Source organism: Anoplophora glabripennis, unplaced genomic scaffold (genome assembly GCF_000390285.2).
Source record: "Anoplophora glabripennis isolate ALB-LARVAE unplaced genomic scaffold, Agla_2.0 scaffold683, whole genome shotgun sequence".
Lineage (NCBI taxonomy): Eukaryota > Metazoa > Arthropoda > Insecta > Coleoptera > Cerambycidae > Anoplophora > Anoplophora glabripennis.
Window position 1 is genome coordinate 70,764 of NW_019416842.1, and position 13,133 is coordinate 83,896.

At 33.9% G+C, this 13,133-nt stretch overlaps 1 protein-coding gene across 1 annotated transcript in view; it reads right to left on the bottom strand.

Annotated features, from left to right (window-relative positions):
* The window catches only part of LOC108913399 (A disintegrin and metalloproteinase with thrombospondin motifs 12-like), a 77,597-nt gene extending 64,931 nt beyond the window's left edge, over positions 1-12,666 (bottom strand). Inside the window, exons 1-3 of the mRNA XM_018718947.1 lie at positions 12,654-12,666; positions 10,165-10,538; positions 9,777-10,109 (exon numbers count right to left, since the gene is read on the bottom strand). Of these exons, the coding sequence (XP_018574463.1) occupies positions 9,777-10,109; positions 10,165-10,538; positions 12,654-12,666 (720 nt within the window). The remainder of the gene's footprint in view (positions 1-9,776; positions 10,110-10,164; positions 10,539-12,653) is intronic.
* Positions 12,667-13,133: the final 467 nt, after the last annotated feature.

Sequence of the window (13,133 nt, forward strand, 5' to 3'; positions counted from 1 at the left end):
ATATATATATATATATATATATATATATATTCCTAAAATTTTTATTAATTAGGACACATTGAATAGCAAATCTCTGGGTATATTAAATAAATAATTCCATACATAAACCAGTAAAAAATAATTATCTAAAACAAAAATAAAACACATGTTGTACTGAACACGTTGTGGTTAGACAAAATGGAGCGCTATACGAGTTATGAGCGATTTAAGATTGTGAAAATTCATTATGAGCACGGAGAGTATATACCTGAGACTATGCGCAAATTACTTAGAATTTTTGATAGAAGGAATGCCCCGAATGAAACAACTGTGAAAAGATTAGTTACTAAATTTGAACAAACAGGTTCGATTGCAGACAATAAAAAAAGGCCGGTCTCGAACTGGCCGTAATATTGCTACGGTGAGTGATAGTGTGGCGGAAATTCCCGTAACCTCAGTGGGCCGTCCGTCACTGCAATTAAACATTTTAAAAAGCAACAATGCAGATGATTTTAATAAATGGACACAGTCCCAACTATATATTCTCCGTACATGTTATGTGTTTACTACAATTCAATTTCTGCACTACTTTCGGGACACCCTTTAACTGTTAGAAACAAGTACGAGATACAATCCCTTTGAAGAGTTGCAACATTATTTATTCACTTCGATACATCAGGTATGTGGTCTTCCACTAGTACTTTAGGTAGAAAACTTGTTATTTTTATTTTAAACAATTAATGATTAGCTTATGTAAAGGATTACTTGAGTCTATAACCTTTGCATGCAAACTTTATTGTAATCTGGTTATTACAGAATATATAGATGGGTTTAAGTGTGTGTCTCCGTAAGTTCAAAAATGCACTTACGGCGAAATTTTTGCTTGGAATATTGAAGCAAAGATTTCCTGGTTACAGCTTCTTTTCCACCCAGGCCTCAACTCTACTACTCCAACTCCTGGTCCATCATGTGCTTTGGAGTCATCTTTAAAACATAGACTCCATTTTTCCAATTAATTGTATGTTCATTCCCATTCCCCTGTATTCACTGGCCTAGTATGAAAGGTTATGGAACTTTAGTTTTGAAATAATTTTCTCAGATCTCATCCACAAAGGAGACTAATACTTTGATGTATTATTAACTTGGAATTGCTTTAGTCGCAGCGATATTCGTGATATGGTAAGTTAAATTCTTTCAATATCTTTTCAATATGAAGTGGTAGTAGATTTAACTAGACTTTCACTTCCTTGTAGTGGACTCTATAACTCCTGTTGTCCATATTCAGCTAAATCTCTGAAGTTTATTCTGTTCTTCTTTTACAGTGGTCTGATTGGTCTCACTGTCAAGGTACACATCCAATAAACGTCTTTGGTGTGGCTCTGCGGGTGTTTCATTAATACCTTCAAAGTACATAAATTCAAAAACGAGAAGCAGTCACCAACATAATTGAAGAAAACAAAAATCTTTCTTGTAAATTATTATTCATCAATAACGTATTTTCTACATTACTTTGATTTATCTGACGTTTGCTTTGCATCGAAGAACCACCTCGATCTCCATCCAATCTCTGCAATGCCAAATCAAATTTTTCACCCATGAACTTCCTAGTCTGAATTAACTAATTTTTTTACTATTATCTCTTCATCTCTCGCAAAATGTCATTCTCATCGCCTCTGGCTTATTTCCGGCAGTTTACCTACAGTCTCGATGCCTATCTGACATCAATTATTATTGATCGCCCAGGCTATCGCATAGTAACTATACGAGCGTCATTATTAATGACATCAATATGTTATAATTATTATTCAAAGAAATTGCGGAACGGATCGGCGGATCTGAATTATTACTAGGTACCTTAATAGGATAATGGCGGCTTCAAGGTTCTTTTTTTCGCCGGTCGGAACGAAGGTTTTTTTCTACGCGGATGAGTCAAAGAGATGATGTCTCTGTCGTAGAGCGTCGGTACGTGTATAGGAACAAGTTTCTTTGAGCGCTTTCTATAACACTATCAATATTTTTCATTTCTTAATGACTGGTTATTTATGTAGAGTAATTATACATCATCTCACGTGTCCTGGAGAAGATTTAATCAACAATCTTTTAAAAATGTCATGATGAATTTATATATGATTTCTTTGAGAGTCACTAATGCATATTATATAACAGCGCTTCTTCCAAAAGATTACAGCTGAGTACCTAACAAATTTTAACCCATTGAAAGGTTCTGCAAATAAAACTTTCAAGCGTTGCATTCTTGATTCGAAAAGTTTTTAGAAATATATTTGTGTATTTACGTGGTATTATTGAATTTATACGTTTAAGGATATTCTTAATAAAATAAATTGAGGAGCGCTGGATAACATATTTAAAATATAAATTTAATTTAATTCACGCGACGGAAAGGGAACCCAATTATACATAGAATGAATAAGTGAAAAACGAAATAATAATTAAAACAGAATAAAATACAAATAAAACAATAAATTATGTTAAAAAATGCAGTTGCCAATGAATAAAAAATAACAATATGTATACATAAACATAAAAGTAAAAATGGTATAAAAAACTTATACATACGATTAAGTATTCTAATAATTTTTACTATTATACAAAATAAAACGAAAATTTCCAGGAACATCTAGAGATAATATTAATTTAGCATCAAGATAGATCCTGTGGTCACCTAACCTGTAGCAAAATCGAATGGAATTAGATACGTGAAAAAGATATGGTATTATAGTTAGAAACATTTTGTCAGTTATTGTCACACCATACATTGAGTAAGTCCAAACTGGATGAAGTTTTTACAGTTAGACACAAAGTTGACTGCATAGATTTTTAGATCATAAGTATATACAGAGTGTTACAAATTTGCTTCTCGCTACATGGATCTCGGAAACGGTAAGAGATACGAACTAGCTTAAATGGGGGCAAAGTTGCATAATCAAGGGACCAACATTATGCCTTTAAAAAATCAAGGTTAACATGATCAGTTTTCGAAATATTTGAAAAATAAGCAACTTTTTGCTCTCTATCGAATGGCATAATCAATTTTTGTATGTAACGTTTCGTCTCTCCAGGACAATCATCAACTTCATTTTTTAAATATGCCCCTGGAAATTTTATTACATTTTTTGCAAGCCATTATGGCCCCCAACACTTTACTGCCTCAGCCTGAACCAAATTCAGACGTTTTGTCTTAAAAATGAATGCTCAATGTGTTCGTTCCAAATTTATTAAAATTTAAAATCAATCATGTCGTTCTTGTGATGTGTTAATTATTTTGAAATGAATAATGTAGGTTACTTTGAATTCGATAAATAAATCAATAAATAATGAAGATATGTCGTTGTACAAGGAACATTAGCGACCTTAGCGGTAGAAACTATAAGTACTATTACATTGACAAATTATGAGGTCGGTCTCTTTGACTAGTCTCCCTGGGCATAATGTTGGTCCCTTGATAATGCAACTTTGCCCCCATTAGCTACTTTGTATCTCTTACCGTTTCCGAGATCCTTGTAGTGAGACACGAATTTGTAACAGCCAGTATAGAAAAAATTGGACCTTAAAATTATTCGTTGTATTATTGACGAAAAAAACTGTCGACTATATTACTGATGTCAAAAAAAATATTTATTTCCTGTATAGTACTAAAAATAATTAATAATAAAACTGGAAAGGATTAAAGTTGAAAGAGGATTTGCCGTATCCTAGTTATCGGGCTTCTGGCCAACTTTGTCTTTAGTTTCTTCTTTTCGTACAGTCTTACTGTTCTTGTTTTTAGTAATATCTTCTTCATTATTATACTTTTTGAAGTTCGTTGAATTCTTCTTTTTCACTGCTTTCCGGACGATGTTTTTTAACTTTTTGTCAACTTTTTTATCTTCATCACTTAAAGCCCACAAGAAAAGCCTCTTAAAATGACGAAGTCCTCAAAATGTTGCCGAAAGAGAATGAAGATAGGAAAAGCTAACAAAAAGATATTAACAGTTGACCGAAAAGCAGTAAACAAAGGAGAAAATCAACTAATTTATCTTTTGACTAGGAACTACTTTTTATACAAAATTTAAAATAATTCTCAATTTTTTTGTTAATGAGAATTGTATTAAAAGAAATCTAAAGAAAAATAAAAAGATGTATTAAAATATTCGCGGAACTTGGATCTTTATCAGTTGTTGATACTAAAACCAAAAAAAAGGGTATAAACATTATCCACAAATAGAGAGTAGATATTTATGTGTATTCAAATTTCCTTTCAAATACGATGAAAACTATCAAATAACGTTATTATACAGTGTGGATACAAATTGTGGAATATTGCTTATATTTCTTAAAATATTTGTCATATCAAAAACATGTTTTAATAAAAGTGTTAGGGGAAATTATTTCCCGTTTAGTGATATCAAGCAATCTATCGTATCACAAAAAATGTTGCCAAGGTAACCGACTTAATTTTTTTAAACGGCACCATATACTTTTTTTGGTGAAAATTAATACACTGGATCTTCCTAAATACGATACAATACAATTTTAATGGGGTCACATAAGAAAAAAAATACAGTAAATTCAATTTTTATAATTTTATGTCCTAAAGTAAGGAGTCAAAAAATCAAAAGATCAACGTTTTAAGCAAATTTTAATAGGATATGTACAAAAATGGAACGGATGTGAACTAATTCATTAAATGTTCAAAATGACGGCCATTATTGTTCCGGCACATTCTTAGTCTCTTTAAAAACGAATCACTCAAGTTTGTCAACGTGTAGTGTCGAATTTGCCGTAGCTCGATTCTGATCCTCGCTTTAAGATCTTCTAGATCTACTGGTCTTTCTTTGTAGACTATACTTTTTAAGCAACCCCACAAAACTAATCACACGGATTGAAATCGGGTGACCTTGCTGACCATTTAATGGCACCTCCGCACCTATCCACCTTGCAGGAAATATTTCATTTAGATATTCTCTTATGGCCCTTCCATAATGTGGAGGGGCTCCATCTTGAAAGTGGTGAAACCACATTTGCTGAATTGGACCTAGGGCCTCCAAAGCAGGTACAATTTGTTCTCTCAACAAATTAAGATATTTGTCGGCAGTTAGGTTTCCATCAACCTGTCCAGACATTAATTTTTTCTGGTCGCTGGGTTCGAGTTTCTCGTATCCAGTGAGGATTTTCTTGGCACCAATATCCATAATTTTGTTTATTATAAAATCCATGAAGCATAAAAGTGGCTTCATCGGTGAACACAATCTTTTTGCCAAATTCCAAATCCATGTTAAATTTACTAACACGTTTTGCAAAATCATTTTGCACAAGTTCTTGAACGAGCTGCATCTTGTGTGGATGAAAGTTTTCCTTGTACCTTACCAACTTCCAGACTGGACAAATGTCGGATCTCTTGTATTGACAGAAGCACATTTAAAGTAGTATCGTCATCAGTAGCTGTTTTTGGCCGCCCTGTATGTAATTTGTCTTTAACGCTTCCCGTCTCGCTAATTTTTTTTTAACAATTTAGAAACACAAGATTGTGGTTATTTGAGGTCTGTTTAGATGAAGTTCGTTAAACAACTCGCATACTTCCCGCTGTGTCCTTTTCCTGTCACTATATCCCACCACCATTAAAACCTGTATTCTTTCCGTTTCGCTTAATTCAAGCGCCATTATAACTTACTAAGTACTTAAGTACACAGAAAATTGAGTAAAATAGTACGTTTACTGCAACAATGCACGCAATTACAAGCAACTGACAGCTAGTGACAGTTTCGCATTGTTCTGATTTTGGCATGACTAACTTGATATTAATAATTATTTTGATAAACAGTGTCAAAAGCATAATAGAAAACTTAAATTTTTTGTATTTTTTTCTTATGTGACCCCATTAAAATTGTATTGTATCGTATTTAGAAAGGTACAATGTATTAATTTTCACCAAAAAAAGTAAATGGTTCCGTTTAAAAAAATTAAGTCGGTTACCTTGGCAACCACATTTTTTGTGATACGAAAGATTGCTTGATATCACTAAACGTGAAATAATTTCCCCTAACACTTTTATTAAAACATGTTTTTGATATGACGAATATTTTAAGAAATATAAGCAATATTCCACAATTTGTATCCACACTGTATGTAACGATTGCCTCTACCAAATTGTCAGGCAGTTATTACTTTGTTGCCACTTGCCAACGCTTCAAAGAATACACCGGTCACAAAAACACGATGGCAATACGTGCGTGAGAAATACTTCAAAGACAAATCTAATCCTCTATAAATCCTCCATCACCCCGTCTAGATTACCTCATTTATTCTTTATAGGTACCATGTGTGTAGGTGATTCTGTTTTGTTTTCCAATTTATTTTCTTATCGCGAAACTCCAATCAATCTAATCTGAGCCGCGATTGCCCAACCAGACCGGGGTTTTTCTGTTAATAGGATCTCTGTATCGTGTAATCTGCCGGCTGGCATTGACCCGTAAGTAATATGCAGACAGAGTAATATAATAACAAAGTTAGATTGAAGATCGTTGCAGGTTTCAGCTGTGTGGTCGGGGCTCGCTGTAGAAAATGTAAGAGGTGATCTCTTTACTTCAATCGCTCATCTCTATTAGATATGCCTATTTGAGTCGTCGTTGTAGCAATGAAATATTGATTTAAATTGTTTATGGGAAGAGAGGATCGGATTGTGCTTATTTAATACATATAAGTGCTTATAACTTGTCTAGAAAGGGCATGAAAGCTAGACACAATATAAACAGCTATTGAGCATGTGCAGCATCTAGGTGATATAAAAAAATCAATCAATTAATGAAGGAAATATTCATCGAAACTCTATCAGTGGTAAATAAGAAGAACAGTCACTTGGAAGTGGTTTCAGGAATACAATTTACGACTAGATAGTAACAATAACAAGTAGTAGTAGTAGTGTAAATGGGACGGCCTCAACCTGGCAGTTAGGCCACATACGGGCCCTTTTGCCTACCCCGCTATCCCATCGCTTATCCACTGTCTGCCTCTGACCCTCCTCGGACCTATCTTACACCTTGACGAATGCCAGGATTTTGGACCATGGCAGGCCTCTCACCTCAACCCTTGCTGCTCTTCGGTACCAAAGACCTTATGTCTTAGCCTCCCGAAAGCTGCGCAATGTCCCAGAAGGCGAATAGGGGTATCCTCCTCTTCTCTACATTTCAGGCATAAAGGGTTCTCCTCAATTCCTATTAAACTTAGATGCCTCCTGAGTGTGCAATGACCTGTCAGAAACCCCAACATTTAGTTTAAGGTTCTTCGACTAAGGCTCAGCATCCATCTCATCTTAGGTTTGCTAGGTCCAGTTAGGTCAGGATCCAGGCGGTAGAGCAGTAAAAGTTGACTTTGGCGTTTGTGTTTGAAGTCATCTATTTTATTGTACAAATTCCAAATATTATGTAGAATAAGAATCCGAGTTTGCCTATTCCAAAAAACCATTGCTAAATTCAGAGGCACAACAAACAAAAAGAACGAAAAATTACCCGTTTTTCCCTGTAACATTAAAAGTAAGCCCTAAATAAAAAAAGTCATTCTATATTTTTTGTTTATTTGACGATTTTCTGTAAAGTTACTATAACTGCGAATAAAAAAGTTGAATTTCGCATTAACAATGGGCGAAAAATAGTAGAAAATCATATTGTCTACGCCTCCGTTTCCCAGTAGATACTTGTTACCCGATTATTTCGAAGCCACGGCTAGTGACTCCTAGGAAGGCGTAGAACTTAGGATTGCTGGTTTTTTGTAAAAAAAAAATCACAGACACTTTCTAAAATGGTTTGATATCAAAATAATAGTCAGAGGTTTGGTTTACCGTGGTCCGAAAGTCATTATTCGATTCGTATTTATGTGTCTGTCACTATCTAAATTTTTATTGATGACTGATGACAGCGATGTCGCTGTGTTTTCGCTGTCTACGATGATTTAATATTTATTTTACATTAGATTTTATGCAAAGTTCGGTGACAATATGTATATTTGTATCAATTTTTAAAGTAAGCAAATATTTATAAATATTGATGAAACTTTGTTAACAAATAATAAAACATATGTCAATTCTACCCTAAAAGTTTTACAACGATCGATCACGTGGTTTTCGATTGACAGGATTGTCATTAAGAAAATTTCAACAAGTTTATTTCGTACCGTGGCCCGTGGGTTTAAATTAAGGACACACAACTTTTTAGAAATATTTGTTGTCATAATAAACAATGATCAATACTAAAAATCCCTATTTTTACACTTTTATAACTATTTAGATTTTTTTTAATTTTCAATATTTCACTCTATAAACAATTATTTATTGCCCAGAGAATTTTCTGTTCAATCGACAAAATCTTGCACACATAAAAACTACGTCGTAACCCCTTGCTTTTTAGTCAAATGCGACAATACCTTAAAAACCAGAAGAGATAGGTATAAGGAACTATATCATTCTACTGTGTAGATTCTGAGATATTGAAACGTAAAGTTAATATTAATCTATAGCTTGAGTAATCGTGAAGTCGAGAAAAAAACTATGCTTTTATAGCCAACTACAAGCACTTGAAATATCCATTTAGTGCATTTTCGGAGATAAAAGCTTAATAAAAAAAATCAAGAAAGGTACCGTGGTCACTGGAATTTCTCGGTAGAGCGAAAGTAGTGATGACTGAGAGCAGCTGTGCTACCGCGCGCCGCATGGGTTTCAAGATGCGTATGCGGATAAAATATGACTTTTCTCGGGAACGGTAGTACTTATCAAGACGATTTTTTCTTAATTTGATATAGCAAAGTGAGAGAAATACGAATATGTCATCAAAAATCAATAAAATAAATATTTTGCACGAATTTTGAAATTAAAGAATTATGCCACGTTCGTTTACTTTTAAAAAATAGTTATAATATGGTAATCAAGTTTTATTAGTTTGTGTTCATTAATGCATTCCACGAAATTCAAGTTTTAGTGACTAATTTAAAAAAATATATTGTCTTGTTTTAATGATCTCTCTGTTAATTCATTGAAGTATAACAAAATTTTATTCTGTATCTCAGAATCTACACAGTAGAATACTGTCATAGTTGGCTAAAAAGCAAGTGGTGGTAGTAGCTTTTATATGTGCAAGATTTTGTTGATTGCATAGAAAATTCCCTGGGTAATAAATAATTGTTTATAGAGTAAAATGTTGAAAAATAAAAAAAAAATCTAAATTGTTATAAAAGTGTAAAAATAGGTAGGTATTTATAGTACTGATCATTGTTTATTATGACAACAAGTATCTCTAAAAAATTGTGTGTCCTTTCTAACCCTTAATTTAAACCCACGGTACGCGATAAACTTTTTGAAATTTTCTTAATTAAAAATTTTGTCAATCGAAAACCACGCCAGCGATCGTTGCAAAAATGTTTAGGGTAGAATTGACATATTATGGTTTACTATTTGTTCACAATTTTCATCGATATTTATAAATATTTACTTATTTTAAAAATTGCTCCAAATATACCATAATATGATTTTCTACTATTTTTAATGCAAAATTCAACTCCTTTTATTCGCAGTTGTAACTTTATAAAAAATCGTCAAATAAACAAATACATGTAAAGAATTACTATTTTCGATTTAGGACTTACTTTGTCACCTCAACTCTGAAACATCCTGTATATTTATTCATGCATAACTTACTTTTTTAATTAATATTTCTCTAAAGCTGCTTCAAAAAGCACTTTACGTGTATTTTCTAATGTATCTTTAAATAAATTTTCTACTTAACGAATATATTGAATGGAAACAAACTCACCATATTCAGAATGGTCATGACGTAGAGCTCTACATCCTTGTTCTTATGGTGGTCTATAAACTTCTTATCAGAAACTATCAATAATTCCAGGTACCTGTGCTCACTTGCCGTACCCCTCTTTTCCAACTTGCCTTCTCTCATCAGCTTGTCCCTGAAGCTGTCCTTCCACGCCTCCTCCCAGTTATCCTTGGTGCCACAAGTACGCCCTTCGTACTTCTGCATTTCTGGAGAGGGTTCGTGGACCAGGTGCAAATGATGACCGTGTTCATTAGGCTCATGCTCGTCCATGGGCTCTATAAAGTACCTTACGTTGTCCAACATAATGTATCCTGCCTAGAAAATTTCTCATTAGTACAAGAATATGCTTGACTGAAAAAATAAACATTACCAAACCCGAGCATGTGGATATGGCAGCTCGCGAGTTTGCATGTCCTCGGACTCTTCCCGTATAATGACACAGTTTTCTATCGCCTAAAGACCTCACTTTCCTCTCTTGTACTTTTAGGGTAGGATCCCTATTTTCGAATACCAAATTTGGGGATACGAAGTCGTGGTTGGGCCATAGCTCTATGTGGTAGTCCTGCCCGTCTATAGAAACACCGTAATGTACCAAGTCTGGGTCTTCCAGACTCCTCTTTCGTCGTTTTCTGGTAGGTTTGTGCGAGAAATGTTGTGGCAAAGAAAATGACAGGAACTCTCCTTCTGGAGAGAGCCTGTGTGGTACTGTTAACTTATAATTTTCTATTGATTTTGTATATCGACCTGCAACAAAAGAATGAATTAGATTTACATAACATGGAAAAAGCTTCTTTAATTGATTTTGTTCAAAAGATATTAAGAAATATCGTATGGCAAAACTATTTTCCAAAAGCCTGTATAGACATTTATTATTTTTTAACAAAAATGAAACACCGTCAGTTCTATTACAAACTCGTATAAAAGAGTGTTTAATAAACTGTTGTTAGGACATTTACAGAAGTGTCTTTCTTTGTGTCTGTGTGTTCGATGGCACTGGAAGTAAAAATTAACAAGCCATTTTTTTAATGTCAATATTCTTCCATCCTATCATACCCACAGAGAGGATGTCTATTCCTTTCTATGAATATATGTACAGATAGCTCACCTATGGTCTTCTGACCGCGAAATCGAACGCACGACAGTGGCAACATCAATGTAAGTACTGACACCTGAAGCCATAGACCAATCCAAATGCTTCGTCAAAAAGTGAAAACAGTTCTTCAACAGCGTTTTATACAGGGTGGTCCGAATTTTATGCAGGAAACTTCGAGGGCAGATAGATCTCTTTAAAATAATATGTGTTTGCCTTATAAACATAGGTCTGGAACGGCCTCGTTTTAGAGATACAGGGTGTCGAAGTTGTTAAAATAAATTGATTTTTTGTTTATATCTCCGGAATCTATTAACCGATCTCAATAGAATTTGATACACATAATCTATGATATGCCTTGCATTTCCTAAAATATGAGCTCTAAAGATACAATGAGTGGTATACAACTGGGTAGGGGTCATCTTTTTTATAAAAAATCTACGCCACTGCATTTTTTAATGCACAAAATACGTAAAAAAGGTAACTTGAATATTTTCAAAAAGTTATTCATTGTGTATTGGTATGCAAGCCCCTTGTGCAGACATTTCTAACAATATTACAACAATATTTATGTTTATGCTTAAAAGTAAGTGGAATTTATAAGCACATCATCAACATTCTTTACACTCGTTTCTACACCACTTGTGAAGTAGAGCTCCTTGCGCCTTTTAGTTTCCCCTGGAAGCCTAACCCACTACTTTTACAAATAAGAAATAAGAATCAAAATAATAATAAATGTACATTTACCAAAGGCGAAGGGTAAAGAAATTTCACAATCTGCATATTTGGTCACAAGAAAATCCTTATGAAATTCGGAAAAGATCTTTTCAACACGAATTTTCTGTGAACGGCTCAGAATAATTCGCAGTAAAGTTTGTGGACCTTTCTTCTTGCCACCCTGTCGGAAATTCCCAGTAATTTCTAGAAAACCATCTATTTGAATCATTAGAGGATGTTCCATTCAATATACGACAAAATAGCTGATGGTGCTCCTGCGCATTCTGGGAGAATAATATAAGAATGGCTTAATGAAAATTATATGGGGCGATGGATAGGTAGAAGACCAAATGCCAATGTCAACCATAATGGTGCAGAGGGTCCAGTGTCCTGGCCAGACAGATTTCCATATCTAAACTCCCTGGACTTCTATGTTTGGGGTTATCTGAAAAGTAAAGTTTATTCTACTTCAACAGATAAAGACCACAACTACTGCGACGAATAGAAGACGGGTGTAATGAATTAAAAGAAAATCACCACCACTTGATATTAACTTCAATTAATTCCGTTAATAGAAGATGTCAGAAATGTATCGATGTGGGTGGTTCGCATTTTGAACAATTGTTGTAAATACGTAACGTTCATTTTGTTTCTTGTTTAGTTGCTGTTGCTTGGTATATTTTTATTATTATTTTGATTTAAATTGTTTTTATTTGTAATTTGTATTAGGTCTCCAGGAAAAACTAAACCACGCCAGAACACTACCTCACAGGTGGTGTAGAAAGGAGTGTAAATGATTTTGTTGATGTGCTTACAAGTTGCACTCACTTTTAAGCATAAATATAAATATTCTTGCAATATTATGGTCAGAAGTGTCTGCCACCAGTGGATTGTATTGGTATGAATAACTCGAGAACGGTGAACTTTAGTGAAAAAATTCAAGTCACCTTTTTTACGTATTTTGTGAATATAAATCAGTAACAATGCAGTGGCGTAGTTTTTTTTTGTAAAAAAGGGATAACCCCTGTCCAGTTGTACACCACTGGTTGTACCTTTAAAGGTCATATTTTAGGGACTGTAAGGCATACTATCATAGATTATCTGTACCAAATGTTATTGAGATCGGTTAATAGATTCCGGAAACAAAAAATCATTTTTTTTAACAACTTCAACACCTTGTATCTCTAAAACGGAGCTGTTCCAGACCAATGTTTATAAGGCAAACACATATTATTTTAAATAGATCTATCTCCCTCGAAGTTTAAACATAAAAACAAATTCGAGATCCATGGCCAACTTTGTGAGTAATCATAAAAAAAAAACGGAAAAGTACTGAAAGTTGAGGGTTTAGAGTAACTTTTTTATTTTAAGAGATAGAGAAAACTTATTTTAATAAAATTTCATGGCAAAATTGATATCTTTCACCTGGTATAAACAGATTTTGGAACTATCGTCTGTAAATTGCAGCGCTCTCTACGCGGGAAAAAAAATTGTGATCGAAGTAGGCTAAAATCGCTTGCCGGAGTGATTGG